Source organism: Pyricularia grisea, assembly GCF_004355905.1.
Source record: "Pyricularia grisea strain NI907 chromosome Unknown Pyricularia_grisea_NI907_Scaffold_2, whole genome shotgun sequence".
NCBI lineage: Eukaryota > Fungi > Ascomycota > Sordariomycetes > Magnaporthales > Pyriculariaceae > Pyricularia > Pyricularia grisea.
Window position 1 is genome coordinate 3,821,072 of NW_022156717.1, and position 26,173 is coordinate 3,847,244.

Consider the following 26,173-nt stretch of genomic DNA (forward strand, 5'->3'; position numbering starts at 1 on the left):
TTTTTTTTTTTTTTTTTTTTTTTGTTAGCTTTCATGCCTCTCTCAGTGTCCCTGAATGTGGCAACGGCAATGTTTCCGGTTCCTTCGTTCTGTCAAAATACTCCGTAGCTCGTTTGCTGACATTGCAGGTTTGCAAACTAGCCCACCGAGATGTTTACAGTTCATCCCTCTAATCTGTAATGTGATTACCATACGCAAGTGTCCAAAATTTTGGATTCTTTTTTGGCGTACGCTTCAGGGTCTGGTGGTGCTTTTTCATCTTTTATTCTGTGATTGAGGAGCTAGACTAGCTGATCTTGAACCGCAGCTACGAGTTAAGGCGACTGCGTGGCTTACAAGTCTTGTTTCCATAACCTGCTTGGGGGGTTTACTGGGCTGATTGCCGGCTTCGACGAACAAGTTTGCTTGTTTGTTTGCCCCAACCACCCCTTCCCTCTTTTTTTTTTTTTTTTTTTTCTACTAGGAAAAACCAGCCAGCGGATCCCACAAACTGAACCTATCTCGGCTGGCCGTTGACCTCGTTTAATAGGCTCATTGGCGAAAACGGGGCATTAATTACAATTGGAAGAACGGCTGTATTCTGTCCGTAATAACTTTAATTACACCAGCCTGGGCAAATAAATCGCTTCATGGACAAAATGGATCCTACTCGCCCTCCAAATTATCATAAGGTGAGAGATCTGGAGGGAATTGCCGTAATGGCCAACAGATACACGGGTGGCGCGGAACTCTATCACGGCAGCGCAGAAACGAAACAGTTGCATTGTAGATTCTTTTATTTGTTATTACGGATTCGCCTCCACCCGTCAGCGATCTATCAAATTGAGTTTTTGATGTTTGCCTCCTCCTGCATGCACGCACTGGCTTCTTGACTAACCAAGTTTCGTTATGCGCTCAATGGAACCGTTCATGTGCATATTGTTACTAGATATATATATACCAAATACATACGTAGACAAATGTAAATGATAGGTAGGTATATACACTGTACCACACATGGTAAGGCAATCTGGGGCCTACCTACCACAGGCTGTTTGACGTAAAACGCCTTGTTAATAATGTTGGAGGACTTTGTGTCTTGGTTTTGCCCTTGCCATTTCAGGACTCTGGCGCAAAACTGACACCCCGGGCCCCGTCCTTAGCGAAATTGGGGCGCCCCCCCTTTCGACAAAGGCTAGCCCATCCTAGCATAACGACCATTCCTGTTGCTGTTTGTTCATCCGCCTGGTATACCTATCTTCTTTGAGGGATGGGCGGATTCTATAGCCGTCCTTTCTTTTATGCAGCTCCCCTTGCTGCCATCTTTACTTGTACCGGCTGTCTATACCATAAACTTACCTACAATAGACTACCTACCAAACACACCTGCATTTTGTACGAATAATACCTTGCTAATGCTAAAAATCGATTGATGCTTACACACCCCGTCCGTTGAACCCGCTTCCCAAACACCCACCATTAATTCTCACCAGTGGTTGCGCAGGAATGGAAGCGCGCTGGCTCAAGTTTCGGGGTTCCAAAACGCTTCTGCTCCCCCAGTGCTTGTTTCTTGTGGCTTGCTTGGATTCATTGGGATAATTTAGGGCCCCTTTTTTTGATTTCTTTCTTCATTTGGACCTTGTTCATTCTCGCAATCGCTGTTCATCGTAATGCAATACAATCCTCGTGGGTGTTTTAACACTTGTCTGCTTTTTTTTTTTTTGTTAAATTATTTGGCGACGGTGGTGGTCTTGTCTTTTACTCGACTTTGTGTCTGAGGAGGTTCTTGGGTGCTCTTTTCTGCACCTTGACACATCTTACATTGCTCTAATACCAAAGCCTACCCTACCTCTTAGCTGCTAGTACGTACTGTATATGCATCTATCTGTTTGTGCATTGGCAGCAACGGCAGTTTTACGATCCACAACGAGCAGCAATCTTAGACGAGCCGGGCTGGCATCCACCACCCAACCCTGGACACAGCAGCACACAGGATCCTTACCAAACGCAGCACACACACCCAAGCTGACACAGGCACAAGTTTTCGCAGCCAACGCAACAACAATCACAGCGTAACTTGCTTTCCCACTGCCTACTACGTAACTTACCTTACCTAGCTATCTGTGCTCTTTCTCTCACTCTTCCTTCTTCCAAGGCATCATCGATTTGATTCCGCTCTTTTGGGGCACACTTCACTCGTTTGTTGTTTCTCCCTTGGACTACCATTCCCGTCCCCCTTCACTTCGCATCTGTCAATTCCCTCAATTCGCCGACCCACGAGTCGATCGGGAAACGAACCAAGCAGCTGAAGGGCGGATAACCAATCCATTTTCCAAAAGGGTCGTATCAGTACCCCCCAAAATACTGGAGCAGACCCGCTGCCCGACTCTCCGGACGGACCTTCCAAGGCCCCTGTCCTGTCCTGTCCTGTCCTGCTCTGTACCCTTTCTCAGTTCCGTAATCATACCGACCAAGCCCATCCTGACCGACCATCGTCAGGAGAGCCCTTTTTTTTCTCCCAGGGGCAACCGTCCACTCTCCTTTGCGAGCGACTCAACCAACGTTTTCTCTCGTTCATCCACACTCCCTCTTTTGATTTATTTTTTTATTTTTATTTTATTGTTTTTGGTCTACTGCGTTATTCCCACCACGTCACTTTCCTTTTTGGAAGTTCCGGCCGCACGCCTCCGTCCCGTCTTCAACTCGAGCAAAGCACAAGCAAACAGCTCCAAATCGATCTTTTTTATCATTCCTGGGCCGTTCGTCCCATACTCAAACCTGCCTTTTTTGATCCAGCCGCGGGTCCCGATCATCTCGACGCACCGCAAAGTATACACCTCATAAATTACAATCATCAGCTCCAGCCAATTATCAACCCAACAACAACAACAGCTAGCTGCCGACGCTGACATTTTGTCGAATGACCTCGTAAATCCCGTCCGGCTCTTTCGAAAAGAGCTTTCTTCCAAACCCCTCACCAGGGCCATCGTCGTGTTGGACACGACTCTCACTGGGTTGTCGAGCTTTCCCAGCGAGCTGCGCCTGTTTATAGGGTCGGCAACACCAATCGAATCGTCAGCCGAATCTGGTCATTCATAATGACTGTCTCACACGACTACCCTCATCGGGGATCGAATCACCCGCCAGCCAACATGCTGGCCCTAGAAGATCGATTTGAAGTACTCAAGGAGATTGGCGATGGAAGCTTTGGCAGTGTGGCTCTAGCGAGAGTTCGCACTGCCGGAGCCGCGGTCGCTCGTCGGGGCACTGTGGTATGTCCATTGTCCGAGGTTGCGACGGTTTTTGATCTGGACTTTTTAAAGTTACGGGACTCCATTTTCTGACAGCGGTTGAACCGCTCTTTTTTTAGGTTGCCATCAAGACGATGAAAAAGACTTTCGAGTCCTTTACTCCGTGTTTGGAGCTCCGCGAAGTCGTTTTTCTGAGGACGCTCCCGGCACACGCTCACCTCGTGCCTGCTCTGGATATCTTCTTGGACCCCTTCACCAAAAAACTGCACATTGCCATGGAGTACATGGAAGGCAACCTCTACCAACTAATGAAGGCCAGGGAACACAAGGCACTGGACAATGCCAGTGTAAAGAGCATCCTTTTCCAAATTATGCAAGGTCTCGAACACATACACGCACACAGTTTCTTCCACCGAGACATCAAACCTGAAAACATCTTGGTATCAACCTCGGGACACAACGAATCTTCAACATCCTTCAGGAGATACTCGTCAATTGTCAATCCTCCAGCACAGGCATACACTGTCAAGATTGCCGACTTTGGACTGGCAAGAGAAACCCATTCTAAACTTCCATACACGACCTACGTCTCGACGAGATGGTACCGAGCACCTGAAGTGCTCCTCCGGGCCGGTGAATATTCCGCCCCCGTCGACATCTGGGCTGTCGGTGCCATGGCCGTGGAGGTGGCTACACTGAAGCCTCTCTTCCCGGGTGGCAACGAGGTCGACCAGGTGTGGAGGGTATGCGAGATCATGGGTAGCCCGGGTAACTGGTACAACAAGACGGGTGGGCGCGTTGGAGGCGGTGAATGGAGGGAAGGCACCCGCTTGGCAGGAAAGCTGGGCTTCTCATTCCCCAAAATGGCGCCACATGCTATGGATACGATCCTGCAGGCGCCCCAGTGGCCCGCATCGCTGAGCCAGTTCGTCACGTGGTGTCTGATGTGGGACCCCAAGAACAGGCCGACATCAACACAGGCATTGGCCCATGAGTACTTTGCCGACGCTGTTGACCCCTTAAGACCCAAGTCATCAGCATCACGGATCTTGGGCCGCAAGCAGTCCGATCTCAACAAGGGCAAAGACTCTGCAACCTCGACGCCAACGTCGTCCAAGTCGTGGTTTAGAAAATCATTGATTGGTCGTACCGATAGCAACGAGAGCGCCGCCCCAGCCCCAGTGGCCAAAGACGTGGCTCCCAGGCCGGCTCCGATCCATACCGTCAGTGAGATAAGTCAACCCAAGGTAAGGCCGCCTGCTGCTGCTAGCAAGCGGACCACTTGGACCAATGGCCCTTCGAATGTTGCGCCTATGCCCATCCTGCCAACCATCAGGCCGATATCTCCCATGTCGGATGCCGTGACAGCACAAGCAAGCAACAGGACGCCGACATACAACGATGCCTATGCAAACGCATCGAGCAACCGTGGTACTGAGAAGGCCTCCAAGAAGATCGGACGCCAGCTTTCGGTTGCATCAAGCACAAATCACTATGCCGAGATTCACCGGCAACAGGCTGAGCGGGCTCTCAACGGTAACGGAGGTCTTGCCTCGCCACCCAGTGGCAAGCAGGAGAAGGAAAGCTTCTTCTCGCATCTTCGCAAGAGGGCACGCAGGTTCTCGGGCCGCCACCAAGCTCCGATATCACCTACGTATGACGATGTCGAGGCTCAAGCCGGATGCGGACCGTTTGCAAGCAATAGGTCATCTATGGTGATTGACCAACAAGGACAAGCAGCCGGAAAGGACTCACACAGCGATTACATGGGATCGGCAGAGCCTCCGGCTGTACCGGTCCACAACGTGCCAACAAACAACAATGGCACCCTGAAAAGGCATCACTCGCTCCCGCACCACCAGCCTAGGTCTGTGGACAACCTAATGAATGCCGCTCGCAACGGCAACAATGTCCCTGGTGGTCCAATTTCGAGCCGCACACGCAGAGCGCAGGCTGGCCAACCAGGTGGGATGCATCAATACGATGCGCCAGACGAGGAAGACGAACTCTTGGACGAGGTTCTCACATCCACGCACAAGGCAATGACAAAGCTCGAGAACAAGGACAAGGCCCCACCGCACAGCAATTCTCACTACAACAATATGGCCAAGACACCTGCCAGCAACCGTAATTCTGCTGCCGCCGCACACAATGCCAGCCTTAACCCGTACCCGACACCATCGCCGTCTGCCAATGGAAACTCTGTTCTTTTTGGGGACGGGAGCGAGAACATGACACCGAAGCCCCTCAGTCTGGACAAGGGCAACACTTCAACACCCGCAGACTATGGCAAGTGGCCCACTCCCCCATACGAGGAGTCGGAATGGGCTGCGTCTGCATCAGCGAGCATCTGGGCCGCTAGTCACCGATTTTAGAGCAAAAAGTGCCCGGTTCCATTTGAGCGTTGCATTTATACCGACTAGTTTCAGTCGGTTCAGTTGGTCATCGTCCCTTCATATACACGGCTTTGGTGTTTTGGAGTTTTCTATCATACTAAAGGCATATTATCTTTGCAACATTTCTCGACACTCTCTCTATTCATCATTCCTTTTCTTTTTAGCTGATTTTTCAGTACCTGCTCTCAGATAAATCGAGCATTGGTGGAATCTGTGTTGCTCACCGAGTCAACACAGCTTCATTTACTCTTAAGTCCTTCTAGTTCGATATTTGATTCTTTTGGAAAAAGGGGGCAGTGGATACGGGCCTCGTTCAGTGCGATGGGTTGCATGGAGTTGTTCTGCCCGGGAATACTGATGGTGGCACCATGTTTTTCCCCCCCCCCCCTTTAGCCCTTGTTTGTTATGACCAGCTCTTCTTTCTATTATTGTCTACTGCTTGTGGAACCTTGCAACTGATTTGGCGCGTTTTCTTGCTTCTTTTGGATTTTTGTCGTTTAAGAGAGAAAAAAAATACCCTTATAGATTGCACGGCTGGCTCCCCCCCATTTATTCTTCAAAACCTTCATATTCCCTGTTCCCCTTTACTGGGTAGGGATGGACGGGATGGGCCAATCAACCGTCTCGGACAACACTATCGAATCCTTTATTCTTATTTCCTTTGTCAGAAAGTATATACCTATATGTCACCCGAGCAGCTAAGACTGTTATTATTAGTGTGGGGGAAGTTGGTGGAATCTAAACAAAGATTGGGGTGTGGTAGTTTCATTTGTTTGTTCATTGCTCTTTTGCTTGGAAATACCAACTCCCTCAATATAGGGGCTGTTCCTGGCCCTCCCTGTCAATCTCAGCTCAAAAGGTTATCACTTCCATCATGCTTATTCGTTTCTTTCTCGCTTTCATGCTATATAAAACCCCACTATATTCCTTTTGTCTACCCTGTTGGTTGTTGTTGTTGTTGGCACAGCATAGTTCTGCGCAGTTTTGGGTTTGTTTACATTCTTTTTGGGAGATCTTACTCGTTTGGGAGGGCGGTTTGGTCAACATTTACAGCCGGTGCATGATGATTCATGCATTGCGGGTGGCTAATCTCCTCGGGGGCATATTGGTACTATTGCTCTTTTGTTTTCTTATGGGTTGGCATCACCCCTGGAGGGCGTATTAATTCTAGGCCATTGTTTATTGATGGCTCCTTTTTGGGAAACTTGACTTATTTCAGTCGAGGTTTTCCTCTTGATTTTTTTTTATCTGTTTTCTTTCTTTTTTGTTTTTTTGTTTTTTTTTTTCTTTTTTTTTTATATGCCAGCGTCAACAGTACTACCAATTACATAGTTTATTCTAATGAAGATTCAAATTGAAACCCAAGATATTGAACAAAAAAACAAATAAAAGGAAATACGTTTAGTCACATTGTTGCTATTTGTACTTTTGAGGCGAATCCAAAAGGAAATAAATGCTTCCGTAACATGATTTGTTTGTTGTTGGCACGGGGCTCATTGTTATTGGCAATTACCTCTCGCTCTACCTCCCATTCCTCCACCAACCCGACGAGAGCTCTCACCTAGTTCATGCAGGTCTACCCATCCTTTCTTGGCGCTTTTCTACGTCTCTGGGTATATTCGCAGCGATAGAGAAACGGTACATACGCCAGCCATCCTGTCGGGGGTTGGGGTAGGTATGATGTATACGCATCCACCTTCCATTTGGTAGAAAACGGAAGGGCGAAGGGTTGCACTAGCGCGCTGTCGGATGTAATCCCGACATATACAGTAGTAGACATCTCTCTGCATGGTCCTAGAGCTTTTTTATTTTTTTATTTTTTTTTTATTTAGAGCAAACTAGTCACAGCGATTCGTTTTCTTTGATACGAAAAATGCCTAGCGCCCCACCATCAGCTTCTTCCCCATCCGTTGAAACGCACAATCAGTTGCGAACTTGTTTCCCTCCCCTCCTGTTCGAGGGGGCCACCCATCACGGTCTCTGCTCTAAAGAGAGGCGGGTCCCGCTAATCATGCTGTCTCAGTGAGGTTAGCCATCTCCCCCCCCCCCCCCCCCCCCCCACCTCAAAACTCAAGACGCAAAAGCTCGGGCCCGACCTCGATGTTGTCGGGCGTATTTGGATAGTATCCGCAGGCTGCAAATGGCAAACTAAAGTTTTGATTTCAACTTTTGTGCTGTTCGTAGGCTCAAAAAATACAAGTCGCCCTCTAAGCGAACCCCCCTCATCCCCCCTTCGCTTCTTGAAAAATGCGTTCATACACGATATACTTGTATACCTTAGTCTCTTCGAGGGACCGGGCAAAGGATTCAAGTTTTCGTCTAGTTAGACGTCAACAAGAAGGATCAATCTACACACGCATACCCATATCCGACGCGGAGACCTCAGGTCAGGCCTTTGCCGTCCTTCTTCTACGGGGAGATAATCCGCGTCATGATCTATAGCTTCCGCTTACCGCAGACGCCGGGCGGTCCCACTGGGCTCCGCGCCTGTAGCACCCTTGAATGATGAAAGAATGTGGTGCCCGACGAGGTACTCGCGTGGGGGCCAACAAGATACTCGATTTCATATTCACTCTAAACTCGGTCTACTAAAACAAAATTCTAGTTTTCACGCGTTGGGGACATTAACTTGGACAACTTGGAGTCACCATATGTGACTAGATTTTTCATGTGAGTGATGACAACATCTATGTACAGAGCAGACCGGATGAACAAACTAGTCAATCAAAGCCGTCCAGCCTACTGTAGCTCACCAACAATTTTGATCCCCTTCTAACAATCATAACAAATGCCACTTATTATAAAGAGACGCCCAAGAACAAGACAAAAGAACCTAAACCTCAACGCCAAACAATGACAGTGAAAGCAGCAATCTCTGGCTGGCTCATCACAGAGCAATGCACGGCGCCCCGACCCCGTAAAGGGGGTTTGGGAACCAACCATGCGGCACTTCTAGCCCTCTGTAATCGATGAGAATAGCCGTAACCCAATAAGACCAGAAACGTCAGGAATCACGCAGCCTGGGCACCCGGAACCGGCTGGACGACCTTTGTCGCTTGCCCGCCAGCGCGGACGATGCGGTTGCCAGAAGAGTCAACGACGGTAGAAACATCCTTGTTCTCCGACTGGGCGCGCTTCCAGATCTCAACCTCGCAGCCGCCCCGCAAAACACCCACACGCATGGTCGAAAGCAGGTTGTGAGCGGCGTTGGAGTGGTTGTAAACACCGCCGTTGAAGATGGCGGTTGCGTCCTTGCCAATAGCCGAGTTTATGAGAGCCCTGCCACCAGGGTGGTCCTTGATAAAGTCACCGACGTCGTGGATGACACCAGCAACAGCAATCCATGCCTTTCCGTTCTTGGACTGCTCGACAAAGTCATCCCAGCTGACAACGGGAAGCTGCTCCAGGGGAATACCCCAGTCAAGCTTGGCGCGCTTCTGATCGAGCTTCTTCTGCAGCTGCTGGACACGTCCCTTCTCAATCTCGTTTTGGCGGAACTGCTTCAGGTTGTGGGCAAGACCGAGCTGCTTCCAGATCCAGATGGACCACTTAGTGGGGTCATACTGGTACCACTCAATGGCGTTGCGGTAGTCCGAGGGGAACTCGTGGTGGAAGTTGTGGTATCCCTCTCCAAGGGTGACGAGGGCGGTGATGACGTGATCACGCGGCGAGTTGCGGTCGTCGAAAGGCTGATCACCGAGCCAGTGGGCAAGCGAGTTGACGCAGAAGGTGGCCTGCTGGACGAAGAAGACACGCAGGATACCTCCGTAGATGAAACCTCCCCAGTAGTCACCCCAGCCGAGACCAGCCACCAGTGTGGGGAATACGAGGGCCATGAAGATGACACACTTGAGGAAGTTGCGGTGCTGCCAAACGACAACCGGGTCCTCGTTCAAGTCGGTGATATCGGTACGGCCCTGCTTCTTGGGGTTCTGCTTCAGGACCATCCATCCCATGTGAGAGTACAGGAGCCCCTTGCGGACCGAGTAGGGGTCCTTCTCGGTATCGGTGTATCGGTGGTGTGCGCGGTGGCCGTTGGACCACCATCTGATAGAGCCCTCGACGGCACCGGCGCCAACGGCGGCAAGGTAGATTTTGAGGGGAAGCGAGGCCTTGTAGGAGCTGTGAGCCCAAAGTCGGTGGTAACCTGTAAAGCGTTTTAGTTAGTGCCTGGGAAGCAGAAACGATCGGTACAAGGGAGAGGCGGCGGGCCTAGCTCGTATGTTCAAGAGCCACTTACCGGCAGTAATTCCCAGGCCGGTGTTGAAGTAGTAGATGACAGCCCAGACAGCCGTCTTCCACTGCAGAGGGACCCAGTAAGTGGATATGAGACCAGCCATTGGCACAAACAGAATGAAGGTGGTGTTGAGCCAGTTGACGTGCTTGTGCCAGTTCTTGAGGGTCATAGGTGTCTCGGAAATGTGCGGCTTGCTGGCGTCAAAGCCCTTGGTGTTCCTCATGGGCTTGAAGTCGGTAGTGCCATCTGGAAAAGCCGCAGCGACCTCCGCCACGGAGGAAGATGACGAAGCCATGATTGGCGATGCCAAGACTATCAAGTCCAAAAGTCGAGATTCTCTCTCTCTCTCTCTCTTGATTCAGAACAATCAATGCGAGAGCTATATGTTGTACGTACAACCAAATGTACAAAACCCTAGCGGCGAGAGGTGCCGAGGTGGAAGAGAAAGTTGTGGTGGTAAAAAGTTGGATGGGGTTATGAGAGAAAGTGAGGTCGAGGTCAGGCCAAAGAATTGGTTGGGTTGTATCCGTTTATATCAATGCTTTGGGGTTTGTTGGAGGGGGGGCGAACAACAACAACAAGGGTATTCAACAACAGAAGGTGGCGGGTGGGTAGGCCGTGTGGGTCTTGCTTTCCCTTTACACAACAGAACAGTAGGAAGAAGCCGCCCTGCCCGAAGAAGGAAAGGAAAGGAGAAGAAATAACCAGGATCGGGCTAACCCGGGGTATGTCTCTCATGGGATGGGACGTGTGGGCTTAACTCTGGGGGTGACTTCTGGAGGCTGAGTTGAAGGTTGCCCTACCAAAATAATGTTATGGGACTTTGGATGTTGGATTTGATACAAGACGTATCACGCACACATTACGTAGTGGCCTGCCACCATGTACACATGTTCATAGATATTACCTTATCTTACTTATTCAGAGGTACCTCGGTATGCACGGTCATCACTCAACCAACCTTGTTACCCATTATAAGCACTTACAGTAAACTGTACTTGGCCGTTGTGAAACACCTTGCTGTATACTAGGTGGTTTAAAGGTTGGGGAACAGTGAAAACCTACAGGCTACTGTATGTACCTACTTTGAGGAAAACAACAAACCAACACAAAAGCCACATGGCCATCCTATCAGATGATGGTTTGTTCATTTGTTGCGGCAAAGAAAAAAAAACATTCCTCTACCCAAGGCGTTGGGAGGTTGGTTGACTGGCTTGTACATGCGATTAGGCACCAAGCTATGAGGCTCCCATCCAACCCTCCAAAGATAATATCAGCCCATATCGTGGAAGTTTGTTGGACCTTCTTCTTTTGCATGTGTAGTCAGTCTGCCACGCCGCCCCTCCGACGTATCAGCCCATGGTTGCTCATCACTGCCCATCAATGCCATAAAGTCGACTGACCCACGCGTCGTAAACATGCGTCCAAGCCCATGTGTGATTCAAAAAAAATTACATACAAAAAAAAAAAAAAAACTCTTACCGTATGGTCCTTCGTTTCTCACCCATTTTGTTGGGGAGGCAATTGTTGGGAAAGCACAACACCTGATTGGTCAAGTGGTTGTCTCTCCCTCGTCCATTCGGGAAAAGGGTCCGTCAGAATCCCTGCAATTCTACAACCCTGCAACCCTGGCATCCCCCGCCGAATCGCCGCCCGGCACTCAAAGGTTGGCCAGCCTGGGGCTATTTTTTTTTTTTTTTTTTTTTGCGTCAGTGAAATTGTACAGTACCTACTTCAACTTGTCTCACCTAGCCCAAAACCGGAGAGTTCCGCAGTTTTGGGGGCGCCTTGTTGACAATTGCTTCTGCTTCCCTCCGTCTCGGCAATAATGGTCCGCTAACAGTATCTGCATTGCAGCTGTGGCTAAAAGAAAATGTAATAGCCCAGATTTCGATCCGCTGTCGATCACGTGAAGTTTAGTATGTATAAAAGTCTTTGCCCAGGGCGACCGTGATCACTATTTGAGGGCGAGCTGGCAACATCAACTTTTTCTATCAGGCATACTGCGTAGTGTACTCCGGTAGTATTAAATTGGTGGATACCCTATGGGTTCTCATTCGCATTCTTGGGATCGGCTTCGTCCGGCTCCCATGGCATTGTCGTTCCTGCCTTTAAAACCAAACCCCACAGTTTGCCAGAAAAGCTACATCTTTTCTTGGCTGTGTCATGGGACGAAGCTCTCTTTTTTATCTTTGGTACGGAAGTAGCTCCAAAGTTGGAGACAACCCCGCTAAAAAAAACCACTCTCAACATTGCGACGCCGACCCCTTATTACGTCAAGAGTCCGAAGTCTAAAATACAACATCGATGGATGGGGAAAATTCAATTGCCAAAGAGTAAAAAAAAAAACAGTTGAGAGACCCGAATTAAAAAAAACCAACATCAGATATTCTTATTTTGGCGTGTGCCTCGGCTCATCCCACCACAAGAACAGAGAAACAAACGTCCGATCTTTGACATATGATTGCGGGTTATTCCCGACGAATTCCAAGGCTGCCCAGTCATCTTAATTAGGAATGTCAGCTCCCTTTTGACAATCCAAGATGGCACGCTCGCGCACCCCTGCTCTCTCAACGATTTTGCATTTCAATCAATTTCTTGGTTCTTTTCTAAGTGTCATCTGCTAACGGGGAAAACCCTCCCAATATGAAGAAAATGCATGTGAAAGAGGCCGAAGACGAATTCCACTAACCTCCCCATTCTCATCAACTTGCCAAGCTTAGCAACGTAAGTTAGTACATGGTAGATGCCTTATGCTGAAAGGCGAAAAGCTTCTAGAATAGGAGAACGCAATGCTCTGTGGCGATTTTTTAGGCTCGTTAGGAGCGGATAAGCATCCCTCGGCAAAGCGTAAAGCGTATGAACCTCGACAACGTTATCACTTTCAGTTGAGTTGACCTCTGATTCTCTCTGTAACTCCGTGGCTTCCGATCGATTCCCCAGGTTCGTACAAACGGACCCAGGAGCAAAATTAGGTTTGTTCATGGACACCTCGATCTCGATGGTATTCGTTCGACATCATCTTGAATGAAGCCAGCATACGCAAATCATCCCCGGCACGTAGGTGGTAGGGGCAGGCTTAGTACTTGAGTTGAATTAAAGCTGTAAATGAAAAAATAAAACAAAACAGAAAGTCTGCCGTAAGAGTCTCATTTTGTGTACCGTAGCTGATAAGGTCTACATAATTAGGTAATCAATAGATTTTTATCAAGCCCGAGGGAATATGATGCAAGAAAATGTTGATGCTATGACCAAGGAATAGTTGAATAGACAAGAAAGGATGACGGCTCGCACCGACATTTATCAAAACTCCATCATCACGACTGTTAATAGGTACAGGGGTTCTCGAACGCTGTAAATACAAAACAACTTCTTTTTTTCAGAAATGAACAGGAAAATAAAAAAACAAAACAGGTTCTGTACATGGGTGTCAGTGCGAAAAAAGAAATAAAAAAGAAAAAAGAGGAGAAAAAAATGCTAACGTGATCATTAGATAGTCGTAAGGTCTAGGTCGCGATGGTATGATTGGTTACGGGATCCTGGCGGTTCCCACCCAAGGCTATCGACTTTTTGGAGTCGTTTGCAAGATTTTTGCCTGAGGTCATGGCATCAAAGTTGTGTGTAAAGTCGTCGTCTAGAGAATCTCGAGTTCTCATCACCTCTTCATTCGTATCCATATGAGCAGACCCGACACCCTTCAGTTCGTTTGGAAGAACCGGAGGTGGGCTGCTTCTAGTACTCGACGGCCGCGGCGACAAGCTCTCCAGGACTTGCTCTAGTTTTGGTGATTCAAGTGGGTTCACCATCAACATCGTCTCTGGCGTCTCAGCAACAGGTGTCAGACTTGCACCGCCCAGGATGTCAGTATCAGGGACGTCCATGCCAGTCACCTCGGAGAGTGTTGATATTTCTGTTCTCGGATAGGCGGTTTTCGGATCTGGGGAGTGGAGCAATGGGTTATCGGCCGCGGGGAGACCGGTAGCGAGCCTTATGGACCCCAGTGCTGCTTCTTTATCCGACTGAAATTCATCGAGTGGCCATATCAGTGCTCCGCCATCTCCCTCTCCGTCCGTCTCATTTTTCTCGGATTCGCAGGCTTGAGAAGCCGTCGAAGCTACCAAGTCGACCTCATCAACTGGCGAAGGAGGTAACGGAATAGCCTCTGGTAGTTTGTCGCAAGAGTTGAGTGAATAAGGCGCTGAATACTCACTAGTGGTTGTGAACGGCCCCGCCAAACAGGTTGGGAGCAATGGTGCGTTGGTGTAATTCGGCTGTGGCGTGGCATTGTCACGCGAAGCATCTTCCGGCAATACCGGAGTTTCCAAAGTTGGCCTGTCTAGCCCGATCAGCGAAGCGCCCATGCTGGGCCCCTCGTCCAGTTCCGTATCCGCGAGCGATTCTCCTTGGACCGACCAAGAAGCCTCGCTTCTCTGCCCACGCAGTGCATCATTGTCTACCCTATCATCAGCACCAATCTCGCTGGCTGAGTATTCACTGGTGCGGTTCTGCTCGTAACTGTAGGCAGACCAAGCCGGTGGCCCGTATCGATTTCCGTACATCTCGCCACTTCTGTGACTTGCTATTGGGCTTGGGGGAGATCTTCCGCGCATTGGGAAGTAATACGGATCCTGAGAGAGACCCGCGGATGTGTCGACATATGTCTGGCCACTGTACGTCTTGTACGACCAATCGGGGGGTGGTGAGTTGATAGTTCGGATGATTGGGGCACTGTTGAAGTTATGGACGGAAGAATCGAAGGAGGCTGACGGCGCATGTGAGTACTGATGGTGGTGGTGCAGGGGCAAACGCCCAGCACCGCCACCATGTTGGTATTTTGAGCCAGGGAACATGTCCAAAAGCCTCCCAGCTTGCAACCTGTGACGCGGGTTGTCGGCCAAACAGATGTGGACGATTTCGCGGTACCATTCAGGGCAGTCAGTTTCCATGTTGAGTCGTAAAGGCCGATTTTGCAACTCGGGTTCATCCTCCTGTGCCCCCAAAGACCAAAGCACCATGCCAAGTTGATAAAGGTCCGACTTGACGCCAATGTACATGGAAATGCGCTGGTTGCTCTCAATCAGTGGAGTTGCTTCGGGAGGCTCCCAACCAACCGGGCAGCCTCTCCTGTTGATGTCAATGATCTTGGCGTCGTCGTTTGCATCAATAACAATGTTAGACAATGTAAAATCACCCTGAACAAAGCCGGCCTCGTGAATTTCAGAGAGACCCTCAACTATCTGCCGCGCCCATTTCTCACGCCTGGGCCACGGCAGTTGGTGGTCGTGGTCATAAATCATGTCCACAAGGGTGCCCTTCTCGGCGTAACTGATGAGTAGGCCCTTGACATGTTCCTCTCTGTCGTCAATGATGATACCATATAGCTCTATTACGTAGCGCGAATCTTGCAACTGAGTAAGCGCGTTGATTTCGTAGAGGAACTCATCCACTGTGTCTGGGCCAGGAATTTCTTTTTTGATCAAGGTCCTGCCATGAACGCGGACTTTGTACACAAAGCCAGACATGTGTGCTTCGAAATGAATCTCGCGCTCCTTGACGCGCCTGCAGTCGAGATGCCGTATCATTGGGATTGTCGGATAATGTATTATTTCCTACGCAAAAATTTCACGTCAGTACATACATCCACATCGAACCCATGTTCTAGGTCATCGGCAGCAGTGAGTAGGTACCTACATTGACATCTTCGACCACGTGCACATGGAGCCTACCATCTGTGGTTTGGAGTTTGAGATTGGTAACAGTGTCGTAAAACTGAATATCGGCCAGACTATCCCTGATTGCCTCGTATATCTTTGCGTTTTTCTCGCGCTGGAACTTGGTGTGTTCGAGATCCAGCTCCAACGAGTTCTCTGGGGAGGCTCGATAGTCTAGTGAAATGGTGACGCGCCGCCACAGGTGTTCATGTTGTCGATACGTGATGAAGAACTTCTCCCGTTTAGACTTGTCCCGGAAGTGCATCGACAAGTTCAGTATCCAAATGCGCTCCAGATCGTCATGAATCAACTGATCGTATACCGAGGTTGTCATGGAAGCCGTGTCCAAATTATGATCTGAGGACCGCTCGGGAAACTTCGTGACTGAGTCAGGGGACATGACAGGGGGCGAGCCAGCAGTCTCAAGCGGTCTATCCTCGCCTGACTTATCTCCATCTCCGTTGATGAAAGACGCTGAAGCCGTTCGGGGCGCCTCAACTGAGGCAGTTGTTCCAGAGACGCTGATATCGGCTAAAGAGTCACCGAAAGATGAAACGAAATCTGGGGCACTCGTGCGAGGGTTGGAGTAACTGTCTGAGCCGTTCAACGGTGGTGAGTGTAGTCTTCGGTCCGAAGACAGGCCGCGACGCTCAGCCGGAGAGAGCTCGGCGGGCATGAGATTGTCGCGGAGCTCAGACTGTTGTCTTTTGAACGTCTGTGCCCGCGGGAGGCCCGCCACGACCTTGCGGTTCATCTTGCGTACGGGAACGAGGCGAGGGTCGTCTGGGTCAAGCTCTTCCTCCTTCTCCTCCGTACCAGCCTCGCGTCTCTGGGAGCCGTCATGGTCCTCCTCGACGTTGAAAGCCTCATCGTGTGGCTGCCCGGCACCGCCATTGGCCCTTCCCAGCAACTTTCGCCACAAGCTGGGAGGTTTAGTCTGCCTGGCGGAAGATGGGGCCGGTGCTGTTGTACTGACTGGAGACTCAGGCAGCGGTGAGAATGGCTCCTCTTGCAGGGGTTGACCGCTTTGAGCCATGAGAGGCCGGGGCGGTGAGAGCTCGCAGGATCTTGTCGAAAATCTTGGCTCGACAAGAATCGTGACGAATTTCTGCTGCAAAAGTCCAGGGACGGCGGCATGTAGGAAGACAGGCTGATGCGGCCACGTTGACTTCCTAAGGGATCAAACTCCACAAGCTGATTACCACCTTGTCACTGGGGTGGATATGATGGTTGTTGGATTCCTTTGATGCTTGGATTTGCTGCACCTGCGCGGCAGCTAGGTTCCTTCTTTACCCTGGACTCTTTTCCAACAGTCAATTACCGTTACTAAAGTCCGAGAGCAAATGAGCCTATGCTAGAAGGTGACTATGGTGGGATGGCACAAGGCTGTGGGATGCAGCTCTCATCTGATGCGGACGATAGACCCTGCAGGAAACCGAACGAGAACAACGCAAGTATACGCGCATCAGACAAAAACTGCCTTCAATGCCAGTCGATCCGCTGAGAGGGACAGCCGGCTGGCTACTGTGACGTTGAGTCGTTGGAATCGCGCAGATTGGCCGGATGTATGTGTTTATGAGGCAAACAGCATACACAAAGCCAGGAGCAGCGACGGGGTTGATTGGCCAGCGGTGTATCGTTGGGGAAACAAAAAAAAACCTGGCCTGGTCAGGTGTTCGTTGGCATAAAAGAGATGCGGCCAGTTCGGATGTCAAGACGACGAAGTGACTGGATCTGCTGCTGTCACTCCCCAAAGTTGTTTCATGCGGGAATACCAGCTAGGAAAGATAGGGCCGGATTCGTGGAACTGAGGACGATGAATAGAGCTGAGGCGGAGAAGTTCGTGAGATGAAGTTTGTGAAGCTTACTACAGCGCCGGAATGTTGCACAACAGTAGCCAAGACTCGGTCCTTGATGTGCTTGTTGGTAGTTTGTGGGTGTGAGATTTGTGCGTTTTTTTTTTTCTTCGTTCCTTTTTTTTTTTTTTTTTTTTTTTTTTTTTTTTTTTCTCTTTTCCCGCTTTGGTTTGTTTTTCTTCTTCTTCCCTGCGACTCCTTAAGCCCAACGCGTCAATACGATGGAGCGGGATGGGTAAACGGATGGATGCCCGACGATGGCAAGTCGTCAAACAAAAATGTTAATCCTCAAGCGGTTGATGATAGGCTTGAAATGTACGCAGTAATAGTAAGGCGGGCGCTACTTTTGGCTTGGTCGGCGCGACACCATCCCATTTCATCCCATCTAAGCTAAATTTTCCAGATCAATCTGTCCGCGTTTTGGGCGGAGCGCGTGCAGGACAGCTGCAGTAGAGCACAGCTCCAACACCCCCTGGAGTGTCCGGGGGTGTGGTGTGTCAACCTAATAAGCCAGCCTCCGCCTCGGCCTGCCACCTCAGGTAAAGTACCTTACTTCGTGCCTTCCTTACTGTACGAGGAAGGGGGCTGGGCTGGGCGCCCGTTTGCTTGGCCTGACTTCATGGGTGGCAGGTACGACCCACTCGTTAAGCAGCGGGCGGTGAGTTTGAGAGGTACCCACCCCTCCAGCATGCCGCGGGAGTGTACCTTGTCCTGCTTTTGTACGTACATCTTACAGATGGCCAGACCAGACCAGGCTAAACCTGACAAGTCTGATTCAGGGAAATGGAAAACTCCGCACATACCTACCGTTCGTTCGTAGGGCTCTGAGCTTAAAAGATCGCGGAGGGCGAAGAGCCCTAGCTATCGATTGACATAATAGTTTACTACGGTAATCGGCTCTAGTCAGACTCGTTACCATCATATACCCTGGTTGGGTGTCTACTTTGATCCAACCAAGTCTGATAAGTTTGTGTGCTGTTAGTCTAGTTCGTAACTGTAGAGCATGTTTAATTCAAGGTGGCTGAGGTATTTGATGATTCGCTTTTGTTCAGGATGTTGTTGTCAAATGGAAGCTACGGAGTAATACCTTCTAGGTGTCATAGTCGTGAGTGGGGCTGGCATCTACACGTGTTAAGGCACTTGTGGAGACGTTGCGGTCGCCCTGAAGGCAACGGGTATTTTCCCTACTCCGTACCTTGAGTGCTTCGATAGGCAAATCACGTAGGCTTGGCGTCCGCCAGCAATCAATATTTTCCGGTTCACTGCAAGCAATTATTGAACCGAACTGGAACACGTACGTAGTGTCAGACCACGGAGCAGATAAAAGTCGACCAACTTTACAAAGCCTGTCGCCTGGGACGACGCACGCATTTTGCCATCGTGATCCTCCCCCGGATCACAAATGTGATAATGCCCTTTTGTCACACTTAGGCCGCCACAACCCGGCCGTATCTCAAAGGAACTTACAGTATGCACTTTTCCATTGGGTTGGGTTTGCTGTCTTTTCCCACAATTCAAACAAGGGTACATGACAACAAGGTGGGTGCCCAGGTCCAAAATAAGCCGCACCAAATTTGGAACTTTGAGATTGAAGCATTTTCTCGTCCTGTCAGGCATAAATTGGCGGATCGTCTAGTCTAGTCACTATTTGAGATACCGAGTATTAATTCCCTCAATCCGCGGAGCAAAAAAGTGAGAAAGGGGGCTCAGCACATATGGTATTAAAAAAAAAAAAGTTAAATAAATAAACAAATAAATGAATAAACAAATTGCTTTACTCGTCCTCTGATCTTCTTTTTAAAGTACAGCAGTATACTACTCGTGGATTTCAGACATTTGAAACTAATTATTGACAGTTGTCCGAACACGTCCCTTTACCGCCTCTTCTAGTTCCAGATCTAATTTCAGCTCTAGGGTACCACCTATGTGCCTAGACTACCTACCTTAGCCAACTAAAGTGCTTGCTTCCCTTTGGTGGGCTCTTGTCTTAATCTTCAAGTTAACCTTCTTCTGTTTGGAGCCTGTCGGGCCTGGGCACAAGTATCGGATGCATAAATCACAACCCGGAAAATGGGGACCAGCGCTTCTGAGCCGATTGGATAGCTCTGGGTGTTTGTCCGTACATGTATGCAGGTTTTATCACTAGCCTTTTCAACGGCGTAGAATTCCTTTTCCTGGCTTTGGAGTGACAAGAAAATATACTCTGGCGGTTCCCAGGTCACTGGCCGCAGCTTAAGCTTGGTGTAACGGCGTTGTACGAAGTATGCCCGGCCATTTGAGCCTGACCGGAACAAGCCGGGTGGGGGTATTCAGTATTTGTTGTCCTTGTCCACATTGACGAGACGAGAAGACAAATACACTATGTCCAAGTAATTGAGCAACAGACACTGACCCACGTTCACTATTCCTCCCGCTTTTTTCTTCTTCATTTTTCTCCCTACCAGACAGAAAAGGCAAGCGGGTTCCGTTGTCCCTGTCGGTTCCCAGCTCGACTTGTCTAATACACAAACAAACCCCTCACTCAATGTTTTGACGAGTGACATCAGCAGCTCTTTGCAGTGTAGTGCGCATCTCCCATCAATATTATCCCCAAAGACCCTTGAGGCTTTCATCAATGATTGGCAGCATTGACGCACCTTGGAACGTCATGAACGGCCAAAAATATCACCATTGGCTGGTACGGCGGAATTGACTTGACGACATGCATGCATTTGGATGGTTGGTTCCCTGCCGCCTTTTGGGCATCAACGCACCGCACCGTATTCGCTCACCCAAGCCGCTGGAGCGAGAGAAAAGTTTGTGACATTCTTTATAGAGCACGCCAAGTAATCCATCTCTTTGGGAGTAATGCACAGAGATAGGTACTACTGTACCACATGTGAGGGAAGGAAGGGACAAAAAAAAAAAAAAAAAAAAAAAAAAAAAAAAAAAAAAAAAAAGCAAGGCTGCCAAACCCACCGTTTAGACTTGACTGGCCCACGATCTTGCAGCTGCTGATGCACCCTTTACACCCTTTACATTAGATCCCACGCTGACAAACTCCTGATGTGGCCTTTCGCGACCAAGCCGTGGGGTCGTTTTGTACAAATTTTTTCCTCCGTTACTGCTCCTGCATTTATTTTGCCAATTCTACCTGTATTTCCGCCGTTTCAAGGGAGACAAAAGACTAAAAAAAAGTGTGTTTGGGCACCTGTTGGGCCGGACTGCTTATTCAATATGGATCACTTGACTGACGACCGTTTGATTATCTCATGCGCATAACCGACGAAAAAAGCGACTGACGTCGTTTGCTTGCATTATTTTCTTCCTTTTCTAATATACACCGTGGATCGTTGGGATCCTCTTTCAACCAGACCGGGTAGTCATATCGGATCTAACCTGCCCCAGTCATACAGTTAGTTACCTGCGATCCGATGGCTGCCCAAAAACACGTGCCATTCACATTATTCTGTCCTGCTGCCCAATATGACGGCTAAGTTTGGGGCAGTTTCGGTTGCACACGATGGAGGTAGAGTTTCATACTGAGCAGATCGCCGACCCTGACTGCAAAGAGACAGAGAGACAGAAAGACTACGGGAGGGCCCAGTCGGACCTCACTCTCTGCCAGTGGTGGGAATTTACCAGTAGGCGACGCACCCGCGCAGCGGAAATGGTGGATGATGCAGAAGCGCGGGGGTTACGGCTGCGGGCGAACAAGCCTGGCGCGGTTTTGGCAAGCCCTGGCCTGCGTTGACCAGTAACCTATGACCACCACCTTCCTGATCCGCCTCCGGTTGAACTGTGGCGGTTTGAGTAATTAACGCAGTTGATATTGACCCGGCGAGCAGATGGAGCTGGTGGAGAAGAGTGTAGCAGATCTGGGTTGGGTTAGTTTACTTCCTCGTGTCATTTGCGTGCTATGAGGCAAGGTTCCCTTACCAGAACCACCCTAATATACCCCTATTATGGCTTTTCATTACTGGGCAGCTTTTGCACATAGCTATGTCTAGCTTCTTGCCTGTATACTATATCAGCAGATGCTGGGGCAATAAAAACAAATATAGTACAAGAAAAAGAAGAAAAAAAACGACGAAAGAGAAAAGTCCCTTATTTCACAGAAGAGTAGTGTGTGTTTCCAGTACAATCGCCTCGTCAGTGGTTACTCCCCAACGCCAAAAACGAAGCAATTCAAGTGTTTATGCTCTTACATCCCCTCCTTGTTCCAGCAACCCTTATTGGTCGCAAGCCGTACGCTCAGCAGAATCAAAGCGCACTGCTTCCCCCCTTCTCCTGCTGTTATACATGGGTAACATTCGATGCAAGCCCCTGAACCCTACCGACAATTATACAGACCTTTTCTATTGTCACGTCCTCGACTGCCTTCGGGGTTACTCATCCTTTTCACCCTTGTCAGTGGTCGACTTATCGGCATTGGCCTTCTTCCACTCGCAGCTCACGCACTTGTTGGCCTTTGTCATGTCCATGTTTGGAAAGACGAGCTCGAAGATCTCTGAGTACCAGCTCGCGGGGCGACCTTCGATACCCTCCTTGATGTTCTACCAGTAGCAAAACATTCGTCAGTAAATCAGGAATTGATTAAACGGGGAACATGCTGCTGTATGAATTCTTACCTCTGGAAGCTCAAGCCAGTCAGACATGTTGTCTGCGGGGAATATAATCATCTTGCTACCAGCTCGTCGGGCCGCAACAGTCTTCTCCCTCAGGCCTCCAATCCGGAGGACCTTTCCTGTCAGGGTGAGTTCACCTGTCATGGCAATAGTAGGATCGATTGGCGTCTCGAGAGCCAATGAGAGTAGACTAGTGGCCATTGTAATGCCTGCCGAGGGACCATCCTTCTGCACAGCACCCTCGGGCACGTGCACATGGATTTTCGCACGCTCAAAGAAATGGTTGTCGGGGAAGTTCTTCGCCATGTGTGCCTTGACAAAAGAATAGGCAATGGTGGACGACTCCTTCATCACCGTCTTGAGGTTGCCCGTGATTTCAAATGAAGGCCTCGAGCTCGGTCGCAGGGCTGCCTGTAGTATCGATTCAATATACATGGCAGCGCCTCCCATCTGTGTCCACGCCAAGCCCATGGTCACACCAGGAGGCGTGACGTCGTACAGCCTGTCCGAAGTGAAGATAGGAGGTCCCACATAGTCCTTGAGCGAATCCTTGTCAATAGTAACGTGGACGCTCTCCGGCACTTCTAAGGCAACCCGTGGCTTCTCAGTAGCAGCTTGTGGTGATAGGCCATCAGATTTTGTCTTGGTCTCCTTGGTATTCTCCTTTGTCTGCTCGGATGCTTCCTCCTTTTTTGTTTGCTCTTCCAGTGCAGCCTTGCCAGCCTCGGTCAGAGCCTCTGATTCTGGCAGGGCCTCTTCGCCCAAATCTTGCACTATCTTCAGCGCTGACTTGCGGTAAACCTTTTCGATTTGCTTCTTCAGGTTACGAACTCCTGACTCCCTGCAGTACGACTTGATGAGCTCCTCAATGGCATCGTCGTTCAACTTGACGTCTGCCTTTTCCAATCCAGCAAGTTCTTTGGCAGCTGGAGCAAGGTACCGTTGGGCGATGGCCATCTTCTCATCAGAAACGTAGCCCGAGAGCCTAATCACCTCCATCCTGTCGAGTAAAGGTCGGGGGATAGTGTCCGTCATGTTGGCTGTGCAGACGAACAGGACCTTGGATAAGTCGACCGGGACATCCATATAATGATCGAGGAATGAGCTGTTTTGCTCTGGGTCCAAAAGCTCAAGCAGGGCGGAGGAAGGATCGCCCTTGTAACCGCTGCCCATCTTGTCGATCTCGTCAATGAGAATGAGCGGGTTCTCCGTGTTGCACTTCTTCAGAGCCTGGATCACACGGCCAGGGAGAGCACCGACGTATGTTCTCCGGTGACCTTTGATCTCAGCAACATCTGTGAGACCACCGACACTGAATCGGTAGTATTCGCGGTTAAGTGCTCGAGCAATAGATTTGCCGATACTCGTCTTGCCTACACCGGGAGGGCCGACAAAGCAGAGAATCTTTCCCTCCACAGTACCTCGTAGCTTTCCCACAGCGATAAACTCGAGGATGCGATCCTTGACATCTTTCAAGCCGTAGTGGTCTTCATCCAAAACCTTTACTGCGTTTGAAATGCTGAAATTTTCTGCGCTTCTCTTCCCCCATGGAACTTGCGTGAGCCAGTCCAGATAGTTGCGAGTAACATTGAACTCGGAAGCCGCAGGCTCAAGATGAGCGAGCTTGTTAAGCTCCTCGTCGAAGACCTTGCGTACCTCGTCAGGCATGGCCAAACCATCCGCCTTGGCCTTGAAGTTTTCTACCAACTTGTCCTTGCCGTCCGATTCGATGCCAAGTTCGCGACGGATGCCCTTCATCTGCTCCATGAGCCAGTACTCACGCTGTCGCTTTGAAATCTTGCTCTCGACATCTTTTGAGATCTTGGACTGCAACTGCGCGTTCATGAGCTCCTTTTTGAGAACCACAAGTGCCTTTTGCATGCGGTCCTCGACATTTAAGCTCGCTAAAACCTCCTGGAGCTCCTCGGGGTCGCCTGCCGATACCGCAGCGGCAAAATCGGCCAGCTTAGCAGGGTCAGAAGTGACGTTTCCTGTCGATTGACTTATTGAAAAGGTAGAAATTTGATCCCTAAACAGGCTGTTCATGTTCGCCACCTCTTTAAACACGTCCACAATCTCGTTTGTCACGGCTCTGATGACCGGACTCTTGGGATCGTGAGGCTCCTCGGCCAGATTATCAACATTGACAAGGCTGACAGGGTATTTGCGCAGGAATGATATCGGCTCGTACTCTTGTTGGGCGTTTGATTTTGTCGAAACAGCACTCTCCTCGAAGCTGGCCACCACGTCTCCCTTCTTTTCTTGAGCGGAGTCCTCTTCTGTGGGTTTTGACGGTATGGGCTCCGGGATAGGGACATCTGAGGAGGAGTCGACCTTCTTGTTCTCAACCTCTCCTGGCGGTAAAAGGGTTGAGATGCGAATACGGCGGTGAGGGTAGAGGATTGCCGTGAGAGAGCCCTTGCCCTCCCCGGTTGCAGGGAAAGCACTCGTTATCTGTGCAAAGACACCGACATCGTAAACATCTTCTGGCTTTTGGATGACATCGGAATCGGCATTCTCGTCCTTGAACAGAAAAGCTCCCACATAAGGTTGGCCCCTCCGCATCATCTCCGTTATCGCAGCAGCCACGTTTGGATCCTTGATGGTTATTGCTTTGTAGAAGCCCGGGAACAGCGGCCTTTTTGCAATCGGGATCGCCATAACTTGCGGGTAGATCTCAGGAACTGTGGGCTTCTGTAGGGCCTTCTCTGCTGCCGACTTGCGGCCCTTCTTGCCACCATCACCTGATCCATCACCGCCCGAGGCACCTCCTGCAGCGCTGGAGCCCTTTCCATCTGGCGATTCCGCGATTCCCGATCTTGCTCCTGAGCTTGGTGTTGATTCGGAACTAGATGTCTTGACATCACTTGTGTCCTTCTCTTCTATGTCCTTTGACGACTTGGCCTTATCGGAGTTTGCCTCTACCTCCTCTTCGGACAACGGCTCAGTCGCGTCGAAGAAGCCATCATTCTTTTTCTTCCTCAGGGATGGTGCCGTTGAAAAACTCGATCTAAGCTCCAGTTGCACTGCGTCGGCAAGGAGGGATGGTGGGCCACGGGGTCTCGAGGTCGAAAGCAAGGATCGGCTCCTTGTTGTGTATAGCCGGGAAACAGCAGCACAGCGGTGGCCCGCGGGTGCGTGAGCGAGTAGTCCTCGAAATGTGGCAGGTCTGGCAGGGACGCGCTGCCTGAGTAACATCGTGATCGTCCTTAGGAGTTTTCGTCGTCGCAAACGTGGTTGTGGCGAGTATGTATGGTTTGTGCTCGTGCTTCGCTATCTCTGCGTGTGGCGGCACCTAAGTCTAATGACGAAGCCAATGCAGAATCGGAGAAACGCATGCAACTCAGGTAGGCAAGCTTGGGAAGCAAAAGCCTGATTGTACACGAGGGTGAACTGATTAATGTTGATTCAGAAATAATCCCAACCCCAGGTGACCGCGATGAAAGACTCTACGGAAGTTTGAAACGTGTGTGTGAAGCTTCAGGCAGGTAGGTATAGTACCTTCCGCCGTGGTTTGTAATCTTCTTTGCACGCGCAAAGGAGCTTCATGGAATCTTCCCCAGTAAAAACCCACTATGATCGAAACGATAAATGTCGTTGCAAGCCCGGACGTTTGATATTGTGGGTCCCGCCACATGCACTAGCCACCTTCACAACCAGCCACAAGCAAATTGTTCGGTGCGGCAAATCCCTTGTCTCTTTGACTTTGACCTGCTCCATGCCAGTTGATCGGCTCGTTGAGGCTAATGCGGGGTCGGTAGCCGGAAACGATAATCGAGGCATGAAATCGTGAGGGGAAGGTGCCTTTTTGATACCAATTGTCAACAGCTATCTACCAAGTTTACCTTCACGTTGACATATCTTCGGTACCATCCTAGGTAAATTAGTTAGATAGGCTCGTAACGGGATAGCCGGTGTTACGACGGTGTCTAAGCCCAGTTCAGTTGTCACACTTGCCAAATTTGGATGTGCGTTAGGTTATGTCTTGTCCGCGGGGCTGCTTTTCATCCAGAGATGATGATCATTTTTGCACTCATCCGCGTTGCTTTCATCTTACCTCAACTGCCTTGCTAACCGCCCCCACTCACCCCCGAGAACCTTTCAGCTCCGGATAATCTGGGTTCTACACCCTACCT

At 49.8% G+C, this 26,173-nt stretch overlaps 5 protein-coding genes across 5 annotated transcripts; 1 reads left to right on the forward strand and 4 right to left on the reverse strand.

Annotated features, from left to right (window-relative positions):
• Nucleotides 1-2,230: 2,230 nt before the first annotated feature.
• PgNI_03700 (uncharacterized protein) lies at nt 2,231-5,605 on the forward strand (the record flags this gene model as incomplete). Its single annotated transcript, XM_031123753.1, has 2 exons — nt 2,231-3,251; nt 3,350-5,605. Exons 1-2 carry the CDS (start codon nt 3,078-3,080, stop codon nt 5,603-5,605), a joined length of 2,430 nt encoding a protein of 809 aa, XP_030984272.1. The 5' UTR covers nt 2,231-3,077.
• A 1,905-nt stretch (nt 5,606-7,510) lies between these two features.
• On the reverse strand, nt 7,511-10,661 carry PgNI_03701 (uncharacterized protein). Its single transcript, XM_031123754.1, has 3 exons — nt 9,867-10,661; nt 7,723-9,773; nt 7,511-7,609 (listed from the first exon to the last, which is right to left on the reverse strand). The coding sequence occupies exons 1-2, from the start codon at nt 10,156-10,158 to the stop codon at nt 8,638-8,640; spliced, it is 1,428 nt and encodes a 475-aa protein (XP_030984271.1). The 5' UTR covers nt 10,159-10,661; the 3' UTR covers nt 7,511-7,609; nt 7,723-8,637.
• A 475-nt stretch (nt 10,662-11,136) lies between these two features.
• On the reverse strand, nt 11,137-11,283 carry PgNI_03702 (uncharacterized protein; the record flags this gene model as incomplete). Its single annotated transcript, XM_031123755.1, has 1 exon — nt 11,137-11,283. One exon carries the CDS (start codon nt 11,281-11,283, stop codon nt 11,137-11,139), a length of 147 nt encoding a protein of 48 aa, XP_030984274.1.
• A 2,086-nt stretch (nt 11,284-13,369) lies between these two features.
• Nucleotides 13,370-16,610, reverse strand: PgNI_03703 (uncharacterized protein; the record flags this gene model as incomplete). Its single annotated transcript, XM_031123756.1, has 2 exons — nt 13,370-15,472; nt 15,555-16,610. The coding sequence occupies 2 exons, from the start codon at nt 16,608-16,610 to the stop codon at nt 13,370-13,372; spliced, it is 3,159 nt and encodes a 1,052-aa protein (XP_030984273.1).
• A 3,824-nt stretch (nt 16,611-20,434) lies between these two features.
• Nucleotides 20,435-26,003, reverse strand: PgNI_03704 (uncharacterized protein). Its single transcript, XM_031123757.1, has 2 exons — nt 22,041-26,003; nt 20,435-21,965 (listed from the first exon to the last, which is right to left on the reverse strand). The coding sequence occupies exons 1-2, from the start codon at nt 25,233-25,235 to the stop codon at nt 21,798-21,800; spliced, it is 3,363 nt and encodes a 1,120-aa protein (XP_030984276.1). The 5' UTR covers nt 25,236-26,003; the 3' UTR covers nt 20,435-21,797.
• Between the last annotated feature and the right edge of the window lie 170 nt (nt 26,004-26,173).